This window comes from Mus pahari, chromosome 13 (assembly GCF_900095145.1).
Source record: "Mus pahari chromosome 13, PAHARI_EIJ_v1.1, whole genome shotgun sequence".
Taxonomy (NCBI): domain Eukaryota; kingdom Metazoa; phylum Chordata; class Mammalia; order Rodentia; family Muridae; genus Mus; species Mus pahari.
In genome coordinates this window covers 26,248,417-26,271,519 of record NC_034602.1, presented here as the reverse complement: position 1 = coordinate 26,271,519, position 23,103 = coordinate 26,248,417, and the positions used below count along the sequence as shown (strand labels likewise).

General features: G+C 43.1%; 1 protein-coding gene across 7 annotated transcripts in view; it reads left to right on the top strand.

Moving 5' to 3' along the window:
* Prr14l (proline rich 14 like) overlaps positions 1 to 23,103 on the top strand; it is a 72,192-nt gene that overhangs the window by 13,919 nt on the left and 35,170 nt on the right. For 6 of the 7 annotated variants that reach the window (XM_029545111.1, XM_029545110.1, XM_029545105.1 and 3 more), the window contains 6 exons: positions 6,359 to 6,431; positions 9,691 to 9,774; positions 10,016 to 14,600; positions 20,236 to 20,307; positions 21,680 to 21,848; positions 22,458 to 22,564. In XM_029545111.1, coding sequence (XP_029400971.1) covers positions 6,359 to 6,431; positions 9,691 to 9,774; positions 10,016 to 14,600; positions 20,236 to 20,307; positions 21,680 to 21,848; positions 22,458 to 22,564 — 5,090 coding nt within the window. The remainder of the gene's footprint in view (positions 1 to 6,358; positions 6,432 to 9,690; positions 9,775 to 10,015; positions 14,601 to 20,235; positions 20,308 to 21,679; positions 21,849 to 22,457; positions 22,565 to 23,103) is intronic. The other variant, XM_029545108.1, reaches the window with a different exon arrangement.

The window sequence follows — 23,103 nt, the reverse complement described above, 5'->3', positions numbered from 1 at the left end:
TATCTTCTTCTTTTGTTTTTGTTTTTGTTTTTTCGAGACAGGGTTTCTCTGTATAGTCCTAGCTGTCCTGGAACTCACTTTGTAGACCAGGCTGGCCTCGAACTCAGAAATCCACCTGCCTCTGTCTCTGCCTCCCGAGTGCTGGGATTAAAGGCGTGCGCCACCACGCCCGGCTTTATACATATAATTTATAGAGCAATATCTTACCTTATGCAAAGAAAATTCTTTATTTTGTTTTGTTTTTGAGACAGGGCCTCTATATGTGGACCAGTCTGGCCCCGAACTCAGGAGATTCATCCTTTTCTGCTTCTGTCTCCTGATGCTGGGATTAAAGGCACGGGTCACCATACATAGAGAATCTTTTTCTTTTTCTTTCTTTGGGGTTTTTGTTGTTGTTTTGAGGATAGGATTTCTCTGTGGTAGCCCTGGCTGTATTTGCAGAGCAGGCTAGCTTCAGGCTCAGAGATCTGCTTGCCTCTTCCTCCTGGTGCTGGGATCAAAGGCATGCACCACCATTACCACCGGCTCATAGAGAATTCTCGAATTGATGAATTAAGAAACAAAACCCAGCTGGGAATGGCACTATATACCTGAAATCCTAACGCTCAATTAAAAAGTTAACAACTGATATACTTCAGTCATGAGCTACATCTTTCAATCATTTAGAAGTTAAATGATTTATATTGGGTTTTATATAAATATTGGGCGTAATACGTGCCTATAATCCCAACACTGCACTCGCTAGAGGAATAATGATTTAGGAGTTCAGGATGAGCTTCAGCTACAGAGCAAAGCCGTGTTTCCCTGGGTAGACGACACTGTGTCAGGACAAACATGAAAACATACATTCAAACACTTAAATGGGGGGGGGGAGAGAGAGAGAGAGAGAGAGAGAGAGAGAGAGAAAGAAAGAGAGAGAGAGAGAAAAAGAACTCAGCAGAGCACTGGCTGCTCTTCCACAGATCCTGAGTTCAATTCCCAGCACCCACATGGTGGCTCACAGCCATCTGTAATGGGATCCAATGCCCTCTTCTGGGATGTCTGAAGACATCGACAGTGTACTCATATACTTAACAAATAAATGAATAAATCTATTTTTTGAAAAAAACACTTGATGCAAACCAGCAAAAAGTAATTCTTACTTGCTTTAGCGTTGTGTAAGAAAAAAAAAAATCTTTTTTTTTCTTTTTTTTTTTTTAAATAAAGATTTGCCAGGCAGTGGTGGCGCATGCCTTTAATCCCAGCACTTGGGAGGCAGAAGCAGGTGGATTTCTGAGTTCGAGGCCAGCCTGGACTACAGAGTGAGTTCCAGGACAGCCAGGGCTATACAGAGAAACCCTGTCTCAAAAAGAAAACAAAAAACATAAATAAAATAAAATAAAGATTTATTTATTTATTATGTATACAGTGTTCTGCCTGCATTTATGGCTGCAAGCCAGGAGAGGACACCAGACCTCATTACAGATGGTTGTGAGCCATCATGTAGTTGCTGAGAATTGAACCTTTGGAAGGGCAAACGGTGCTTTTAACCTCTGAGCCATCTCTCCAGCCCATGTAAAATCTTGTAATTATTAATTTCATTTATTTGATGAGGAATATTTTATTATTGGAAGAGAAAGAACTTTTTAAATTATGTATTTTTATTCATCTATTTTAAATATTTATTTATTTATTTATTTTAAGTATGCAAGTACACTGTCGCTCTCATCCGACACATCAGAAGAGGGCATCTGATCCCATTACAGATTGTTGTAAACCACCGTGTGGTTGTGAGCCACCATGTGGTTCCTGGGAAATGAACTCAGGACCTCTGGAAGAGCAGTCCGTGCTCTTAACCACTGAGTCATCTCTCCAGGCTGTATTTTTGTCTGTTTGTTTGAGATTATACTCTAATTCCATTTCTCCCTTCCCTTTCTTCCCTTTAAACGTTTCCATATATCTCCCTCTTCTCTCCTTCAAATTCATGATGCCTATTTTTACATGGTTACTGCACGCATAAATATATATACATTTATATTCCTTATATATATTATATTCCATATAATATTGCCTGTACACTGGACAACCAGTTGGTGTCTTTCCCTGAGGACGATCACCTCTCCTGCTCTCGACTTTCTTTAGTTGCCTCTGCTTTTTGTGTAGTAGATGAAGAAAAATCCATAAGACCTGAACCCTGCACACATAATTTAAGAATTTATTGTTTAATTTTATGTGTATGAATATTTTGCCTGTGTGAATGTATGTGTATCATGTATGTGCCTGGAGCCCGTGGAGGGCTGAAGAGGGCTTCAGATCTTGGAACTGGAGTTATTGATATTTGGGAGCACCCAGGTAGGTGCTGGGACCCAAACCCAGGTCCTGTGCAAGGACATGGCTGCTCCTTGGAATGGTGAAGGAGGAAGTTTATTGTGGATAGAAGGGAGAGCATAGCCAGAGGCAGGCACATCTGGGAGAGTCCAGAGTGGATGTGACTGGACTGAGCTGTGTCATGTAGGAAGAGGTGGGAGGAGGGGAAGGAGCCAGGTGCAGCAGCCAGAAGGCCAAAGGTACAAAAGGGGATGGTAACCAAATGTCTGGATTATATTAAGGAAGAGCCTCTTGGGGAATTCAGCCCAGCCCAGCCCAGCTCCTGGCCTGGAGAGTTGGGGTAGAGGCCAACCATGCCCTGAAGCAGGTAGGGACTGAGGGATGCTGGGAGAACCTGATGGCTAGGTTTGCACTGATGTGTTAAGTCACTTCAGCCTTTTGACCTGTGTTTAGATGTTAAACAGAGGCAGGGTTTCTGTCCTGGACCTCCTTTAGGCCTGCCTCCAATCCTGAGATCCACTCGTCTCTGCCTCCTGAGGGTTGGGATTAAAGGTGTACCCCACTACCACCTAGCATTTTATTTTTTTAACCTTAAGAAAACAGTACCTGAGAAAGTTTCAGGGGAAAGACCAGCTACAGGAGCCAAACTGAACTGTCAAGTGATGTTTTCAGTTCTGAACTGTTCTTGTAGGAGAAAATTGAACATGATGATACATGTGAGATTTTCTATGGGGTATGTACTAAAGATCGGTTTTATTTCAGAACTACAACAAAGATGGATGCAACCTGTGGTAGCCTCCCCCACAGATGAGGAAGCACTGAAAATCCTCGCTGCCTCTACCAGTGTTGTTTGTGATTGTTGCTGAATCGAGGTTACAGAATGTTAATTTTTTTTGAAACCAGAACCTTTATTTTATGACTGATTGGAATCCTCAAGATGAACTGGATGCTGCGACAGCTGCCCTCTCGGGTTTAGGTGTTGCTCCCTCACGGAATCCACGAATCTGCGGTAGACAGTCTCTAGGTGCCTTGTCTGATCAGTCCCATTAGGTAGTGTTTCGTCTCTTAGCCTTGCTTCTCCAGTTATACTCTCTTTTGCCACAGGTCTATTTCTGAAGGTGGTAAGGCCTTGGAGCCACAGCAGCGACACAGCGTGTGTGTCTTAACGAGATGCTTACTAAAAGATGATTGTTCTTTCCTCATCTTGCTTCTACCAGCGAGGCCAAAGAGCTAATTTTTTTTTTTTAAGATTTATTTATTTATTATATGAAAGTACATGGTAGCTATCTTCAGACACACCAGAAGAGGGCATCAGATCTCATTACAGATGGTTGTGAGCCACCATGTGGTTGCTGGGATTTGAACTCATGGCCTTTGGAAGAGCAGTCAGTGCTCTTAACCACTGAGCCATCTCTCCAGCCCTTTTTTTTTTTTTAATTGCTCTTTTTCTCTTGCATAATGGTAGATGTACCTGGGTTGAATATGTTGTAAAACGTCTTGGTTCCCGGATGTAATACTTCTACTGAAGGCATAAGAAAAAGTTACTGTTTTCCAGCCACAGCATACACACATTTGGAGAACATGCTGGGTTTGAAGGAGAGGAGCGTGATAGTAAGGAGATAGCTGTTGGTTGTTTGACGCATACTATGTTTTACAGAAATTCATTATTTTTGTGGTATGTTCACAAGACACCCAACTTTTATGATTTCTGTCAATTTATTTGAAGGTTGTTGAACTTAGTACCATCCAGATTCCTAAGTACTAAGCCCAAGAGTCTCTGGTAACAGAAGTTTGCCATAATCTACTGAGGATGCTGTCTACCTCCGAGGATCTCCTGAGGTGGAAAGATGGGTCACTTGCGGCCCTAAGGGGTTTAGTTCTTAGCATCTATGTTGTGCTGCTCACAACTACCTGTAAAACTTGTTCAAACTTTAAAAATTGTATGTGTATGTTTGTTTGTATGTAACACGTGTGTAAGGTGCCTGCAGAAGCAGAGAGTGCCTGAGATCCCGGGAACTGGAGTTGCCACCATGTGGGTCATGAGAATGAACTTGGGTCCTCTCTAAGAGCCAGCATGTGTTTTTAACCAGAAAGCCATCTCTCCAGCTCCTATTAAAGGGATTTCCTGTTGGAAGGAAATAAAATTTCAGTGACCTAAAAGTGAGAAGTCTTGGCAGCTGAAGAGATGGCTCCGTTGGCAAATGCTTGCTTGCTATGCCAGCATGAGCACCCGAGCTTGATCCCTTGCGCTCACATGAAGGCCAAGAGCAGTGGCACACTCGGAATCTGCAGAATCCCTGGACTCTCACTGACCAGCCTAACCTATCCCTATCACCAAGAGACCCTTTCTCAAGAAACAAGGCGAGGGCTGGTTCAGATGACTCTGACCATAAAGGTGCTCACCGTACCCAAGGACCCATGGAAAGATGGAAAAAGGGGACCAATTTCATAAAATTATTCTCTGACTTCCACGTGTGCACAGAGGCACATGCCCTCCCCACAGTCACAAAGTGATGAGGATGGAGGTGGAGGTGGATGGCTCTGAGGAACAACACCCAGTGTCAGCATCTGGCCTCCAGCTGTACTCACAGATACCTGTGCATACACACAGGGCTGTGTACACACAATGGAAGCATGTATTTTAAAGGAAGAAGTTGATGTAGATAGACCGATCTTGGGTCTGCAGGGCACTATTGTCCCCTAGTTTGCTGTGTCTAAAGCAGAGACAGGGCTGTATCTAAAGCATGTAAGAGTTTCCTGTGACTTCACAATTGGTGCCTCAGTTAAAGCTGAAGGTTTTCTGAATGAAGAGACAGGAAAATTCCTTTAAAAGTTACCATTTTTTTGCTCATCTCTACATACAAAGGTGTAGGAGATCCATCTAGAGATAAAACTTCTCTTTCATTAGAATGTTGGCAATTGAATTCAGGGCTTTGTCCACTCATTAGGCACCATACCAGTTGAGCTATGCCCTAGCCCTATACTATGTTTGTCAGCCTCAGTAGCCCTGAGGCTGACTCTTCTGTCTGTGAGTCTCCTGCAAGAGCCACATCAGGAGCATGCTTTCTTCCCTTGTTTGTTTTGTTCTGTTTTTGAGAGGCTAGAGTTGGTTCAGAGGTTAAGAGCACTTGCTCTTGCTGGAGATCTGGGCTTGATCGGCATCACTCTGTGTTTATTCATCTGTAACTCTAGGGAACCTGACACCCTCTTCTGACCTCTTCAGGACCCAGGCAGGCATACAGATAAAGCATACACATAAAATAAATTAATTAAAAATTAGTATGAACAAAAACTGGAACTGAAGAGATGGCTCAGTGGTTATGAGCACTGGCTGTTCTTCCAGAGGTCCCTAGTTCAAGTCTCAGCACCCAAATGACAGCTGTGGCCCTCTTCTAGCCTCCAAGGGTACTATATGTAGGCAAATGGCAAAGCATCCATATATATATATATGCCTCTGGGGTGCTGGCGTTAAAAGTCACCAACTCGGTCATTAACCTCCCAATTTGTCACTGATTTGCAGATGGCTAAAAACTCTTCAGCAGCTTCTCTTCTTGAGATCCAGGTAGCTCCTCGTCTTGCTGTTCTTGTTCTCAACAGCCTCCCCCTTCTCGTGAAGGGAACTAGACGCGGCTGTAGGCAGCTGTGTGAGCTGCGTGCCTGAGCACAGAGAAACTTCTCTCCTGCACTGGCTTAAGCTGGCACTGTACCAGGCGCTCCTGTTCCTCTGACTTGTCTCTTGATTTCAGAAGGCACTTACAGGAGCTGCATGCTGATACACACCTGCCGTCCCACCACTCAAGAAGCTGAGGCAGGACAACTATAGCTGTTTTAGTCCCTCTTGGGTGCTTTGTTTGTATCTGCTTCAAGCTCAAACTCCAGAGAAGTAATCCTTTTTGTTTATTAACCTAAATTTGAGCTTTTCTTCAGTTCTCAATTCCTGTGACTACTGGCAGAAATCCTGGCATTGCACTGAGCTCTGAAGTAATAACTGGCGTTTGTGAGCTCAGCTACCTCTGCATCTTCTATTGACTGTGGGGTTTTCTTGCTGCAGGATCTCCTCCTGAGACAATCCAGCAAAGGACCTGTATGTGCAGACCTCCCTAGAGATCCACAAAAGAACAGAGGTATGGTCCTTTTTTTGTTGTTTATTTTTGCTTTTTCTGAGACAGGGTCTCACTATGTAGTCCTAGCTCACCTGGAACTCATATCTACCTGCCTCTGCCTCCTGAATGCTTGAATTAAAAGCATGTGCCTTATACATGGGAAGGTTTTTTGTTTTGTTTTGTTTTGTTTTTTTATGATTCACTTGTTATTTATGTGTATGTGTGAGATTGCTTAAGTATGTGTATACTACATGTGCAGGAGCCAGTGGAGGCCAGAGAGGATGTCAGATCCGTTGGATTGAGAGTTAAAGGCAGTTGTGAGTCTCAGTGGGGTGGTGGGTACCCAAACAGGGCCTATTGCAAGAACAGTAAAGCACTCTTAATTGCTGAGCCATGTTTCCAGACCCCAAATTGGGGTTTATTAGGAAAAGGTTTAGTTGTCTTCTTTTGAGTAACTGCCAGAATATACTCTTAGTGAGAATAGTGTTTCATTTTTAGTTACTGTTTGTTTGCTTGTTTGCTTGAGATAGGTTTTCTCTGTTTAGCTCTGGCTGTCTTGGAACTTGTTTTGTAGACCAGACTGGCCTCAGACTCAGAAATCCCCCTGCCTCTGTCTTGGGAGTGCTGGAATCAAAGGTGTGGGCCACACCCCCAAACCCTAACTTCCCTCCAGCTCTCTTAGTTGTCTTTTTTTTTTTTTTTTTTTTACCACCGTGGGTTTTGTTTTGTTGTTTGTCGTCGCCCAGATGGGGAGGGGTGAGTGGAGAAAGAAACAGAAGAGAAGGGTCTGTAAGGTTTTCCAAGGAGGCCAGAGAGGGCTGAGGCTGAGTTGGAGGCTGAGTCATGGCATTGCACAGCCTGTGGTCTTCCACTTTGATCTTCTGTTGGCTAGCTTGTTTTTGTGTGAGACAGGTTTGTGCATTCCAATGTATCCCCCTCAGTGCTATGTAGTCAGTGGTGACTTTGAACTCAGAATCATCTTGCCTCTACTTTTCAAATTGTGGGTATGTGCTGTCACAGCCACTTTAACATAATGAGTGCTCATGCTGAGAAATTCATGGGCAGATTATTGTTCTGGATGATACAAAAGCAGCTTATTTCACCATGCTAAACACTGTGTAGCGAATTGGAGATGACCTTTGTTAGAACTCATATTTATAAAACAAAAGAAGAATAAAAAAAAAAGGAAGAAAAAAAAAAAGAAAAAAAACCCCTCATATTTATATAAACTGCTGACATCTAGTATATATCTAGCTATCCATTGTTTGCTACCTCTCCATGTCCTAGAGGTCTGGGGGTGTAGTTTGGCCACAGAGTGTGTGCCTAATCATGTGTGTGGTCCTGGGTTCAAGTGCTAGTACTCCAAATATGAAACTCATTAGGTTCCCCTACCCCACCCCACATAATGCTAGCTTTATACCTGCCACTGAATTATACCTGCAACCCATATTTTTGTTTATTTGTTTTTGTTTTTGTTTTTTTGTTTTTTGTTTTTTGTTTTGTCAAGACAGGGTTTCTCTGTGTAGCCCTGGCTGACCTGGAACTCACTCTGTAGACCAGGCTGGCCTGGAACTCAGAAATCCACCTGCCTCCCAAGTGCTGGGATCAAAGGTGTGCGCCACCATGCCCGGCGCACCCATATTTCAAATAGTTTTCAATGCTATTCTGGATGCCATCATTTTAACTGTTCTCATATGTAGTTAAATAAGGAATCAAAGAGAAAATACTGCAAGCACTGTTCCAGGCAGTATTTACATGTGTTGTTTAATCCTCTATAGCATTGAGATACATGTACTTACCATGCTTTTACAGAAGAACTTGAGGCTCAGGAAAGTTAGTACCAGAGAGTTGAGGGGGCTTCAGAGTTCTGGCTGGCTTTGAACTTGGGTTGGGGCTCCTGTTCTGTTTCCCTTCTGCTGGCATCACAGTTGTGTCTGAAGTAAAACTCCTTCATACACTCCGCATTCCACACACAAAGGTGGGCTGGTTGTTCTGTTGTTTGTTTACTTGGTGAGTGTATTAGTCAGGGTTCTCTAGAGTCACAGAACTTACGGATAGTCTCTATATAGTAAAGGAATTTATTGATGACTTACAGTCTGCAGTCCAAATCCCAACAATGGTTCAGTAGTAGCTGTGAATGGAAATCCAAGGATCTAGCAGTTGCTTAATCTCACTCGGCAAGAAGGCAAAAGAGCAAGAGCCTGACTCCCTTCTTCCAATGTCCTTATATGGTCCACAGCAGAAGGTGTAGTCCAGATTAAAGGTGTGTGCCACCACACCTTTAATCCCAGATGACCTTGGACTCAGAGATCTCCCTGTCTTAATCTTCTGGATTCAGTCACCACTGTGTCTCAAGATCTCCATACCAAGATCCAGATCAGAAACTTCTATCTCCCAGTCTCCAGATTAGGTTCACTGGTGAGCCTTCCAATTCTGGATTCTGTAGTTCATTTCAAATATAGTCAAGTTGACAACCAGGAATAGCCATTACAGTGAGTTTCATAATGACCGTTTTCATACTAACTCAGAAGTGAGTCGAGTATACTGAGCTTGCATGCTCCTGTTACTCAGCTTCAGTAGTGATCAGCTCAGTCTTACGGAAAGTCAGTTGTTACAACTCATTGGGTAGAACCATTTCAAAGAGCTATTTTATTTATATCTATTTCCAGGTAATAAGATGGTCATCGAATAATAACTGTTGTAATGACAGTTTATTGTGATAGGTATATATGTATACATACATAAATCTATCTTGGGCTGGAGAGATGGCTCAGTGGTTTCAAGCACTGAATGCTCTTCCAGAGGTCCTGAGTTCAATTCCCAGCAATCACATGATGACTCACAACCATCTGTAATGGGTTATGATGCCCTCTTCTGGAGTGTCTGAAGAGAGCAACAGTGTACCCACATAAAATAAATAAATAAATAAATAAGCCTTTAACAAAAACAAAAAACAAAACAAAACAAAAAACTCCAGCAACTTAAGACTTGAGTCAGGCTCACATTTTTATGTGGTATTCAGTTATCATCTGTGAATGCCAAATAACATAATGAAAGGTGATTTTTATTTTTTTCAAAACTGGCTGCTTTTTTGGCTCTTTATCATAGTTTGCAAAGAACCACAAACCTACTAGTATGTCCTACTGAGCTCTCTGATTGTCTTCTCTAGTTAGTCTTTCTGTTGTTGGATATATGATGAAATTCACTTAGGTAGAACAGCTTTCTTATTTTTATTTTTTAAATTATATTTTGATTTGAGTTTCATTCTCTTTTATAAAAGGAAATGTACACAATACAACTGCAACTCTGCCAGAACCCACAGAAGAGAGACAAGGTATGAAAGCCAGAGGAGCCAAGGAGGAAGGTAATGAGGGGACGGTAATGAAGGATGCTAGGTGGCACTGTGAGACAACATCTGAGAGCTGGGAGCAGTGCACATCCCGGAGTAGATAGGAGCATGACCAGCAATGAGTTTGGGGAAACCAGAGCTTTCGTCACCATAGAACCTGTATGTAACCTTTGTGGACCCTGAATTAACAAAAGCAACTCTTAAAGAAAAACAATGTGGAGAATTACTAATTTATCCTTTTGTTTGTCATTGCCAGGGAACTGTACTGTTTCCAAAATGAGCAAAGGGAAAGAAGAGTCATGTGACTTACACCCTGTCTGTGAAGAAGATGACAATCACCAGCAGAGTCTTAGTCACTGCAAGGAAAAGCACAGTTCTGCATGTGACAGTTCCATCCCTACAGGAAGCATGGATACTATAAAGCCCTTGGAAGAAAATCCTAAAATGTTATATCTCGCATCTGGTCCAAAATCCTTAGAAAAATGTGGTTTTGAAAGCGGTGGATTGATAAAGACATCTGTTGAAAAAACCCAGGTTGATCAAATGGAGGACTTCACTTGTAGAGAGGAAAGGACTGTGGAATCCAGTAACCACAGCAACTGTCACACTCAAGCTGGTTGTCCCTGTACAGACAGTTGTACTTCTATGCTTAACTCTTCTACTGAAGCCACAGAAATTATGTTTAAAAAAAATGATGTGAAAATTACTTTAAACCTTCATGGTAATTTGATAAACTCCGAGGACCATAGAAAAACTATTGATGTGACCTGTCCTGAGAAACACTCTGAGAAAAGCAGCTCTTCCTTATTGGTGCATATTGAAGAGCCTGAAAAAACAACTGTAAAGTCAATTGCATTAAATGGGAAGATTTACAGTAAAGATGCTACTAAGTCTCTAGTCAACAGCCAGAGGAATCTGGGTGACTCTCTGCCAAATAAAGCATTGTGCAACGATTTTCTGTCTGAAAGAAAGCCTCTTCAGAGTTTGATATCAGAAGACCCAGTAAGTTCTGAACATAATGAAATATCAAAACCCAAGAAAGGTACTGCAAAATTACCATCATCTCCAGGAAAATCTGTTCAGACTTCACGTGACAGCATCTCACATTTTGATAAACCCATCACCACCTGTGAGATGAGTGAACGTTCTCCGAACCGAGCCTTGGTTGCACACAATATAGAGCATGAATGTGTTTCACATCATCAAGTGTCCCTTAGTTCTCAAGACCATGTGACAACTGACTCTCTAAGTATAAACAGAGAAATGCCTTCAGCAACATGTAGAGATGTTCAAGAGAGCCATCATTCTCTGGAGAATGGAGTAAATGTTACCCCTGATACTCAAACCATTCCTGTTGAGACAAAAATGGAAGCCATGTCTCCACAAGGTGACAAAGCCTGTGGTGCCTCTTCATTCGTACAAACCTTAAACATCAAAACAAGAAGCTCAGAAGGGCAAAAAGAAATGACTGCTGTACATTCCACGTTATTCTCAAGTGTGAAAAGAGCAGCTGGCTCTTCCTTTGTCACAGAATGTCAAAATGTTCAGTCTCAGGATATCTTCAGCTGTTACTGCATAACACGAGATGCATCTGAAAAGAACATGTGTTCTGCTTGTGCTGCATATGAACCTAGAAAGGATTCTCTGAAAGTTAGCAACTGTAAAATACAATGTGGAAATACACCTCAGTATGGTAATCACCGTTCCCAAAGACCAGAAGACTTTGTAGAAAATAGCACCCTCTTGGAGAGTGAACCTGCTGGGAGAGAAGTGCAAAGCAGTTTCCTAGGACGCAAGGTCAGAAGTGCAGTGACAGCAGCTGTGTCACATGCTTCCCTGAACACAGCCACTCACATGGAAACTGGTGATGAAGGACTGGTTGGAAAGAAACAAGATCAACACAAAGATACTGAGATTTATAAACACAGCATCTCTGCTTGTGACACACAAGAACTAAAGCAATCTGCAAACATTCCAAGTCCTGAAACATTAGTGGACCAGTCTCTGAGTGTTATTTCATCTCATTTTAAAACCATGTACCAAGCAGCTGAAAATCTTCACCAGAAAGTAGATGAAATCTCTGACTGTCGGAGTAACCAAAATAGTCTAGACAAACGCAGATGTGAAGGTAAGCCAGCCAGGGAAGGACTAAATGGTGACTATGGAGAGACAATCCCTGAGGTCAGCCACAGGCAAAAGGATCTGATAGTCAGTTCAGGCAGTGAAGTCCCGCTGTCCTGTGGTAGTTTAAAAATAAAAGATCCCAAAAGAGCCTTTAAAAATATTCCTAGTTGTGAAGAGTTCACACACAGTATACTAGATGTCATATGTCCAGACTGCACAGATGAGCCTACAGAGCGAGTGCTGGGTGTGGAAGCATCTAGTCTATCTGGTCATTGTACAAGGCAAGATACACTGGCATACCACGAGACTTTAAGAAGTACCTCATCACTTCAAGGAGAATTGAATGTTGTATTTAAAGGTACAGAACTCCCAAATGCTGCTGCTTCTTCAGTAGACTCTCCTAAAATACAAAAATCACGTGAAGAAAAAGTATGCAGATCTCTAAAAGTCTATGAAATGGAAGAGTGTCCAGATTCTGCCATTGATCATGGAGTAAAATCTGTTGTAGATCATGAACCATATATAAGAGCACTGGATAGAGGAGGTGTGTCTTTAAATTGCATTCATTGTGAGCATCAAGGTAAAGGCGGATCCATGGTAGAAGGGCTGAGACTTGAAGCACATTCTGAGTTGGACAAGAAGAAAGCCTTTGGATTACCCTTAAAAGAGTCGGTGTCTCCTGGGTGCCAGGACTCTATCACGATGCTGCGTTCTTGTCTGTATGCTTGTGAACATTCACCAGCTGATGTTCATGGTGAAATGCCTAACTCAAAACATCACTTTAAACCCAAAGATGATGACATGCTTTGTGAAAATGTCAAGGATTGCACAGTCCTTTCTGACGCGAAGGAAGGAATACCAGTGGATTTAAATAACCCTAGTGAAGGACATAGCACATACATCAGTGTTGACAAAAATGTTTGCAAAACTTGTCACTCTCATAAGAATTCCATTGATAAACATTTGCCTATGACAATGGAAACAGCAATTAGAATTAATAAAGAAGAAACTGAAAAACATCAGAAGTTACTACTGGGTCACATACCTGTTGGGGAAGCATCCGAGGAGACTATCACCAGAGAAAATCATGATGGTAATCCTCAGACCCACTTGAAATGCCAGAGAGTGCAAAGTGTTACTGAAGCCCCACAAAACCAGGGAGCTGTGGACTCTACCTTGCCCAAGGAAGAGTGTACACATCAAAAGGGCACACATGCACTGTTGGAACGACACATGGCATCAGGCACGTTGTCAGATGGGACACAGGACAAGCAACCTGTGGCTGACCAAGATGAGTCCATCCTGATGGGAGCAGTCACCCTAAGAAAGCCATCCAAGGACAAAATTGCTAGACAGCTTCAGAGGTTGAAATACCCAAAAGAAGAAAGCTTATGTCATTCATTAAAGAAAGACATTGAGTTATGCACAGGTACTTGCCTTCCTGGTGCCTCCTGGAAAGAACATGACCCCAGCTTTGCTGGAGGTGACCGAATACACGGTGCCTTTGTGACTCTGTCATATCAGCAAAGATTGCTTCCTGTAAAGATGCAGCCTCATCGGACGTGTAAGAAAGTTTCCTGTCTGGAGCCGGTCACTGTGCGGAGAAAAATAAGTAAAGTGAGAAATTCTGATTGTGGAAAGAATTTCTCTAACCCAGTCCCCACAAAAGCACATAGACTTCTCAGCCCATGTACCGTGCCTGCCAAGCCATTGGAACCTGAAACCGTAGCTAGCGAGAGCTTGCGTAGCCACATACCAAAGCCGAAGGCTACTCTGTGCCATTCCTTGAGGAGCCTGAGTTGTAGGAAGCCTACCAAAGAATCAGCCTTACTAAACAAGCTGTCTTTCCTTGCCTCCAAACTGACAATGGCAACAAAACCCCAGAAACTCAGATATCGGCAGTATTCCTCTTCCCTTGTTCCATTGGCTAAAAACTACAAGCGCCTCAGATATAAAAAGCTCCTAGATGGATTTTCACATAATGCAATGCAGCTGGACCAATATTTGGCAGCTACTGGGTGGAATAGGGGGTCTAACAGTAGGCCCTTGGCACTTTATTCTCTTGAAGCTGTTAAAATGAGCTTCATAGATTTGAGCAACAAGATGCCGTCACTGCTGTTTGGTACGGAAAACGTCCCATTTTCCTTTCATGTGAAATCAGTGCCCAGCTGCATGGCTGAGTCCTCCAGGACTTTTCCTGAGCACTGTGCTCCATCGAGGCTTGCCTTAACAGAGGCCTCCCAGTGCTCAACTCCAGCTCCCAAGTGGACCTTGTCTTTTTTCTTGTCCCACGGTTGCCCTGGGATGGCCACATTCAGGGAAGACACTGGCCTCAGTAGTCAGACACACACTCAGGCTCCTCTCCAAGATTATGGAGGCACTGCCATAGTTCAGACCAGGGCAGACTGCTCTGGCCTTGGCCTTCACACACTTCTAGCACTTTGTTCACCTGGATGTTACCGAATCTGGACAAAAAGACGGAACTTCTCCAGTAATATGCCTATCATGCAGAGGCTCTTCCTGACCCAGTTTACACAGGGCCTAAAAGGGTTAAGGTCTCCAGCCTCTATAGCAGATAAGGTCTTCTATTCTCTGCCCTACTCGGTGGGCAGAGTGTTGTCCCTTTGGAGCCAGCATGGGCCCTCTTGTACCTTCAAATTGCCAGCTCTTCATTCCATTCACAGCAAGCAGCAGGGGAGCCTGAGCACCCTGAGCAGGTAAGAACTTGTCTCCTTTTCTTTAATTCTGTTCCATATCTGACTCCTGCTGCCTGGGAACGGAGTGGGGCCAGTGCTGGAAACGCAGGACTGTCTGCTGGGGGCCACTTCTATTACACTGTTCAATTGTAAAGTCTCTGTTGAGAGTGCAGTAGTAATTCTTGCATTTAGAGCTCCTGATTTGCCTGCAGCATCTTCTCTTACATCTGCACTATTCTTTATATTTTATTCTTCGTGCCACCATCTTTTATTTTTTCTTGAGTCAGGGTCTCAACATAGCTCTGCTATTGTGGAATTCACTATACAGACCAATCTGACCTGTCCCTGTCTCCCAAGTGCTGAGATAAAGTTAGGCGCCACAGCACCCAGTGTATGTCACCGCTTTTCATTATAGTTTGTTTGTTTGTTTGTTTGTTTGTGACACTTGCTCAGGCAGGCCAGGAACTCAAGAATGCCTTGCTTCGGCCTTGAGTTCTGGGATTACAAGTCTGAGCCATCATGTCCCAGTTGCTTCTACATTTCTTTCTATAATATAGCCTTCAGAAGTTCACAGTTGCATACCCTAGTTTTAGGACTTTGTAGAATATGTAATGAACTGGACAAATTCTTTTGGGGGGAGTAGTTTAAGAGGAAAGGGAAGGTTCCTCTCTGTAGGACTGACTGTCTTGGAACTCTGTAGAGCGGGCTGGCTTTGAACTTAGATCTGCCTGCCCCTGTTTCCTGAGTGCTGGGATTAAAGGCATGTGCCACTACTCTGCTCTAAGCTGGACAGAAGTTCTTATGGTTTCACTGTTGGGAATAGTGGAGGATGATTTGATCACTATCATTGTACCTTCTAAATGAAAATGGAGAAGGACTGGGGCTGGGGCTTAGCAGTGGATAAGACTAGGTTCAGTCCCCAGCTCAGGGAGATGGAAGGAGGAACCTAAGATTTTCTCCCCCATTCCATTAATTTATTTATTCGCTTTACATCCTGATAACAGCCCTCCTTCTCCCATTCCCCTCCATGTAGCCCCTTTCCACATCCCATCATCCTCTTCTTTTTCTCTGAGAAGTGGGAGCCCCCCCTGGGTACCAACCACCCTGGCACATCAAGTCACTGCAGGACTAGGCGCATCCTCTCCCACTGAGACCAGACAAGGCTTAGGCAGGATCCATAGGCAGGCAACAGAGTCAAGGACAGCCCTCCTCCATTTGTTGGGGGACCCTCATGAAGACCAAGCTGCACTTCCGCTACGTATGTGCCATGGGTTGGGGGAGAGGGACACAGATGAGTAGGTCCAGCCCATGTATACTCTTAGGTTGGTGGTTCAGTCTATGGGAGCCCGCAAGGGTCCAGGCTAGTTGAGTCTGTTAGTCTTATGGAGTCCCTATCCCCTTTGGGTCTCTGAGTCCTTCCCCCTACTCTTCCACAAGACTCCCTGAACTCCTTCTAAAGTTTGGCTGTGGGTCTCTGCATCTGTTTCAGTCAGTTGCTAGATGGAGCCTCTCAGAGGATAGTTATGCTAGGCTCCTGTCTGTAAGCACAACAGAATATCATTAATAGTGTCAGGGGTTGGTTCTTGCCCATGGATATGGGTCTTTTTTGTTTTGTTTTGGTTTTTCTTAAAGATTTACTTATTTATTTTATATGAATACACTGTAGCTGTCTTCATACACACTCCAGAAGGTGTCAGATCCCATTACTGATGGTTGTGAGCCACCATGTGGTTGCTGGGAATTGAACTCAGGAAGAGCAGTAGGTGCTCTTAATTAACTGCTGAGTTATCTCTCCAGCCTGGGCATGAGTCTTAAGTTGGGCTAGTTATTGGTTTGCCATTCCTTCAGTCTCTGCACCGTCTTTGTTCCTGTACTTGTAGCAGGACAAATTTTAGGTTAATGGTTTTGTAGGTGAGTTTTATCCCTCCACTGGGAGTCCTGCCTGGCTTCAGGAGGTGGCCATTTCAGGCTCCAAATCCCCCACTGCTAGGAGTCTTTGCTAGAGTCACCTTCATAGGGGTGGGATATAGTTTGTGTAGAGTGCATGCTTAGCGTAAGTTAAGATGCTGAAATCAAGCCGGGCGGTGGTGGTGCGCGCCTTTAATCCCAGCTCTTGGGAGGCAGAGGCAGGTGGATTTCTGAGTTCGAGGCCAGCCTGGTCTACAAAGTGCCAGGGCTATACAGAGAAACCCTGTCTTCGAAAAAAGAAAAAGATGCTGAAATCGATCCCTACACTAAAACAGTCCTCAAGGGACCATGTTAGGTAAAGCTTTCTACTGAAATTCTTTAGATGAACAGAAACTCTGTTGTTTTGTTTTATTTTTTCCAGATAGGATTTCTCTGTTAGCCCTGGCTGTCTTGGCACTCGATCTGTAGACGAGGCTGGTCTTGAACTCAGATATGCCTGCCTCTGCCTCCTGAGATGAGAGCTGGGACTAAAAACATGCAGTACTGCTGCCGGCTATACAAAACTATTAAATCTGTAAATAAATTTAATTAATTTTGTAAATAAATAAAATAATGAATGAGAGAAAAAATGGGTTGTTTCCTGGAAAGATTGTTCAGTGGGTAGGCTACCAAGCCTGATGACCTGAGTTATATTCTTAGAACCCACAGAGTGGGAGGAGAAAAATGACAATTTGTCCTTTGACCTCCATACACATGCCATGCAACATACATGGTGAGTTCACATGTAAGTACAAAATAAGAAAGTATACTGTAAAAATAAACAGGATCAATTGTGTCAAATGTTGGCATACTGCTTATATTGTCTAGTATTTTGGTCTGCCTCTATGTAAACTGTTATAGTTGTTCTGTGCTGTAAGTTTGTGACATATAGCTTTAAACTGTTTTGTGCTTCTGCCCTCCCCACTCTTTCTCTGTCTTTCTTAAAGCTATGCTGGCCTCCAACTCCCTATGTTGAACTTGAACTCCTGATCCTGCTTCACCTTCCAGGTTCAAAAATTATAGGCGTGGCCATCTCACTCCTCTATTCTTGTATGCTGTGTTAGTATTCAGGATGTGAGTCCAGGGGTCTTTTCTCTTTTTTTTTTTTTATCTTTCTGTTTTTTTTTCTAGACAGGGTTTCTCTGTGTAGACCTTGCTGTCCTGGAACTCACTCTCGTCTTTTCTCTTTCAGAACTCTATCTCATCTGGTTTTTCATAATTCCTTTCATTATTTTTGCTTCTTACATTCTATATATAGCTGTTTTCCCCTTTTCTTTCTTTTCCTTCTTTCTTTCTTAATTTTTTCTTTTTCTTTTTGTTGTTGTTGTTATTGTTGTTGTTTTTGAGACAGGGTTTCTATGCAGTCCTGGACATCCTAGAACTCTGTAGACCAGGCTGGCCTCAAACTCAAAGATCCACCTGCCTCTGCCTCCCAAGTGTTAGGATTAAAGGTGTACGCCACCACTGCCCTGCTTTTCTTTTCTTTTCTTTTCTTTTTTTTAAAAAGATAGGCTCTCACTCTACAGCCTAGCCCTGGTCTGTTGGTCTAATTTGTTCTGAGACAAGTTCTATTACTTAGGCTGACCTCAAAGTCTGTGCTCTGCTGTTCCCTCCCTGGGTAGCTGGGACCACAGGTTTCTGCACTGAGCACTTGAAGTTTTTTTTTTCTAACCTGTTTCCTTGGTTGCTTGGGATTTCCACTGAAGTAGAACTAGACCCAAGGGCTCTTTAATCCTGTTTTGACCTGCTCTTTCCAGTATCTTTGATTTTACTGAGAGTCTTTACCTAAGACCTTAATCTGTTCTAAACATTTGAGAAACTGGACTTTTTTTTTCCCCTAGCTGTTTAACAAATTGCTAATTCTCAGGGAGGAGATGAGATGTAGGGTTATGATGCAAGTTTCACATTAATAAAGTGTGCCCTGTTCTAAAATCAGTTGAATTTTTGTGCTAGTCTTATTTGAAAGGCAAAGAAATTTCCAGCATCTTATGAATGTATCTATAAGCCATTGGTAGAAGACTGAAATTAATTGTGCTTTAGGTATATAGCTATGATTTACATATATTGGACATAAAATTTTCTTTTCTTTTCTAATTTTTAAAAAATTTTTCTCTATGAGTGTTTTGCCTGAATGTTTGTCTTTGTGACGCATATATGCCTGGTGTCCAGGAAAGTCACAAGAGTGTGATGGAGGGGCTGGAGAGATGGCTCAGCGGTTAAGAGCTCTGACTGTTCTTCTGAAGGTCCTGAGTTCAAATCCCAGCAACCACATGGTGACTCACAACCGTCTGTAATGAGATCTGACTCCTTCTGGAGTGTCTGTAGACAACTACAGTGTACTTACATATAATAAATAAATAAATCTTTAAAAAAAAAAAAAAAGAGTGTGATGGAGCCCTTGAACCTGGATTTTGGATGGTTGTGAGCCTTCCAGTGGGTACCAGGAACTGAGCCTAGCATTTGAGAGCACTGGTCCAAGAGTAACCAGTGCTCTCAAATGCTGAGCCATTTCTCCAGCCGCCTTACTTTGTATGTGCCTTGGTGTTTCACCTGCATGTGTGTATGTACACCATGTGCTTAGTACCCATGAAGATCAGAAGACAGTATCAGGAGCCCTAAAGTTCCAGGTAATTGTGAGCTGCCACGTGAGTGCTAGGAATTGACCCTGGGTCCTCTGGAAGAGCAGCCAGTGCTCTTAACCATTGAGCCATCTCTCCAGCCCCAAAAGGTAAAATTTATTTTAACAATTAACGTAGACCTGCACAGTTTAAGATCTTGATTTTATATTTTCGTTATACTTTTTAATTTGTATATTTGGGTTTTTTGACGAGGAGGGGCAGGGTAGGCTTGTGCCATGGTGTGCGCATGTTGTGTGGGTGTAATCAGAGGACAACTTTGGAGTTGATTCTTTTTTTCCATTTATGTGGGGTCCAGGAATTAAACTTAGGCTGTCACCATGCATTGTCAGACAATAAGTGTCTTTACCTGCTGGGCCATCTTACCTTACCCTCTACTCAACCTCCACCCCTTTTTACTCAACCTCCACCACCCCACACACACTCCTTTTTTTTTTGAGACAGGGTCTCATGTCTTAGCATGACCTTGAACTTGTCATCATTCTACCGTATATCCTCCCTGGTGCAGGGCTTCCTTATACAGATACTTTGTTATGTTGTTGTGTTTGGTTCTTTTACGTGCAATATACTTTTATGTCTAATTTTTAAAAACCATCTGTTGTATGTGTGTGCATGTATGTAAGTGTACATGTGCCATGATAAGCACATGAAGGAAGAAAGGTCAGTGAATATTTTGGGAATCCATCTTTCCTTCCACCCTGTGAGTTCCAGAGTTTGACCTCAGGTGGTTAGGCATGACAGCAAGATCCTCTACATGCGGAGCCATCTTACTGTTCGTCTTCTTTAAAATTTTCAAAGAGTCTGAACCTCTGTGCTTACAAGTTAATTAAGAGGTGTAAGCCCTAAAGTCATTCTTGTTCCTGTCCTCTCTTTTACTATCCTTTCCTTTCTTTATATTAGGAAGAACTCCTCCTGTTAGCCTGTTTCCAGCGCAGTGACACATGAGCGTAGTGGCACGGTGGGAGGCGCTTGTTTCTTGGCCTCCGTCATGTGCCAGTACCTGCAGTAGCATCAAGACCTTTGCTCTCATCCACTCCTTTAACTTGCTGCTTTGTACTTGTGCTTTACTTCAGCCACACCACCATACCAAATGTGCCTCTTCCAGGCATGGGAGCTGTCCACAGCACCAACAGCAGTCACCTGAGGTAAGCCTTGGCACACAGGCCTGAAGTGGATGAGTGTGTGTGAGAAAGCGCAAGGGAGAATGCATTTATTCTAGTGTTCGTTGATCACCTGGCACAACTCTGACCTATTAATCTCAGGGCTATTAATCTTACTCAAGTTTATAGGTCTCAGATATCTCTGAGAATCAGTAATGCTCTATATCAGATAACGAGGAGTAGGGTTGTATAATTAGCACCATTTGCTTTAAAAAAGGAGTCGTTATAATAAATAAATCTTTTTAAAAAGGGGGAGGCGGCTGGAGAGATGGCTCAGCAGTTAAGAGCACTGACTGCTCTTCCAAAGGTCCTGAGTTCAAATCCCAGCAACCACATGGTGGCTCACAACCACCCGTAATGAAATCTGATGCCCTCTTCTGGTGGTTCTGAAGTCAGCTACAGTGTACTTAAGGTATAATAAGTAAATCTTTTTTTTTTTTTTTTTAAAAAAAAGGAGTCATTAGCCAGTTTGTTATAATCTCTGAGGTATGTCTGAGGTCCCTGCCTGGCACCAGCTTGGGTCCTGGTTCCTGAGTGGGGTTGGTTCATCTGTTCATTCATGACTATCTTCTCACCACTTCACTTACTTACACAGTTCTTTATAGAACTGCCCTAAACACTGAGATGGATTGACCACATACATTCTTGTAATTTTTCATATGTGTAGACCCAGGTTAGTCTAAAAGTGACTAGGAAACAGGTTGATTGGAAATGTCATTTCTGGATAGACAAAACATTACCCGTTCTAATCTGTATGTTCAATAGATCACACAGGCTGGGATGAGAGACCACAGTGGCAAATTGCCTGCCTTGCAAGCCTGAGGGCATGGGTTTCTTCCCCCACAGTCCACATAGAAAACCAGGGATTGGCAGAAATAGGCAAGTTCTGAGGCTCACTGGCCAGCCAGCCTAGGCTACTTGGTGAGTTCTAAGCCAGTGAGAGACTGTTTTTTTAAAAAAACAACAGCGTGTCTGGGACAGCTGAGGAAGGACATTGTCATCTGGCCTCCACATGCACGTGCACACACCAGGATCCTCAGCAAGACCTCCATGTGGAGCCCTTTTACTGTTTCTTTACATTTTTAAAAGGATCTTAACCTGTGTTCTTACCAAGTTACTTAAAACCTAAATAAAAAAGCCTGTTTGCTGCCAGGCAATGGTGGCACGTGATTTCAATCCCAGCACTCCAAAGGCAGGGGCAGGCAGATTGTGGGTTCGAGGCCAGCCTGGTTCTTACAGCAAGTTCCAGGGCAGGTGTGGCTCCACAGAGAAATGCTGTCTCAAAAACAAACAAACCTGCTAGAAGCAGAAAGCAAGCCTCATACAGGTTTTATCTTCATTCTGTCTCTGGTGCTAGGCTAGAGCCTGTGTTTCCTGCCTTGGTGCCAAAGTCTTGCTTGGTAACAGAAGCCGCTGTCAGCACGCTGCTGCTCTCTGCCTCTGAGATCGCGGTTCCTGGGTGTGATGAACTGGATGGTGTGTCAGCAGCCTGCCCCCAACCACAGAGCAGCCCTGCACAGACAGAGGTAAGTGCAGAGTCCCGCAGTGTCAGGGGCGGTGCCACTGGGATTCCCTTTGACTCCCATCACACGGTAGGTACAACCTTAGTTCAATGTCTGAGCACTCTCAGGGAGGAGCTTTTCTGCTTGCCCTGGCCTTGTCGAAGAAACAATATGGTGGATTTTTATGGGGATTGTTAACCTTCATTTTCGTTTGTTTTCAGAGTTGGGGTCCTACTGTTTTCTCCTTACTGGCTTCCAGCTCTTCCTGCTCTACCATGCAGAACTGAGTTATCTGTATTGTTTTCCACATCCCTTTTTTTCTCAGCAATAACATTAAAGAGCGTTTATAGAGAGAGACTTGGCCCTAAGAGCCTTTGTGCATTGAAAGACAATAAATGATATTGTCCTTCAGTCTTACAACATCACCTGTTGATTATCTCAATTGGAACTTTCAACTCTGTTTTAATAGATGAAGGGCAGTGACAGAAGATAAAGCCAGGATAGGAAGGGGAAACTTGTGTTTAGCTACTTTTTAAGCTTCTCTGCAAACTGAGTGGGCACTGCTTTGAGTGTAACAGCTTTATTTAAATGACTTACATCTTGCCTATCTTTGTTCTTAACCTTTAAAAACAGGCTGAGCCAGAGAAGAGACCAAAGAAAGTCTCACAGATCCGCATCCGGAAAACCATTCCTAAACCAGATCCCAACCTTACCCCAATGGGCCTGCCTCGGCCCAAAAGGTGAGCTTCTCTAATGCAAACTGGGTCTGCTCTCGGGGAAAATTGCTAGGCAAAGCATACTTGTCCTTAAAGTCGCCGTCATATAATCAGAGATGTGTTCTTCTAGGTATTTATCCCAAGAATTCATTGGTTATATGGCTGTATAATTATGTGCAAGATTTCCAATACATTAATCATTTTTATTGTACTCCTTATGCTAGATATTACGTGTGCATAATCGTAGCTTAAACTCCAGTAGGAATCCAGCCTTTGAGCTTTGAGAGGCCAAGGCAGGAGTAGTTGCTCTTTCAGACCAGCTTTGGGTATAGCGTGAATACAAAGCATCCTGGGTAAGGTTCTCTCTCAGAGGAGAAGGAAGGGGGGCGGGGAGCGAGTGAGAGCGAGCAGAGTTACGTGATGAAACCCTGTCTTAAAACAGAAAAGTTACATGAACCAAAAAACCCAGTTTATTGATTTTATTTGTATGTGTGTTTCCCTGCGAAACCAAAAAACCCAGTTTATTTTTTAAAAAATCATTTAGGTTTATTGATTTTATTTGT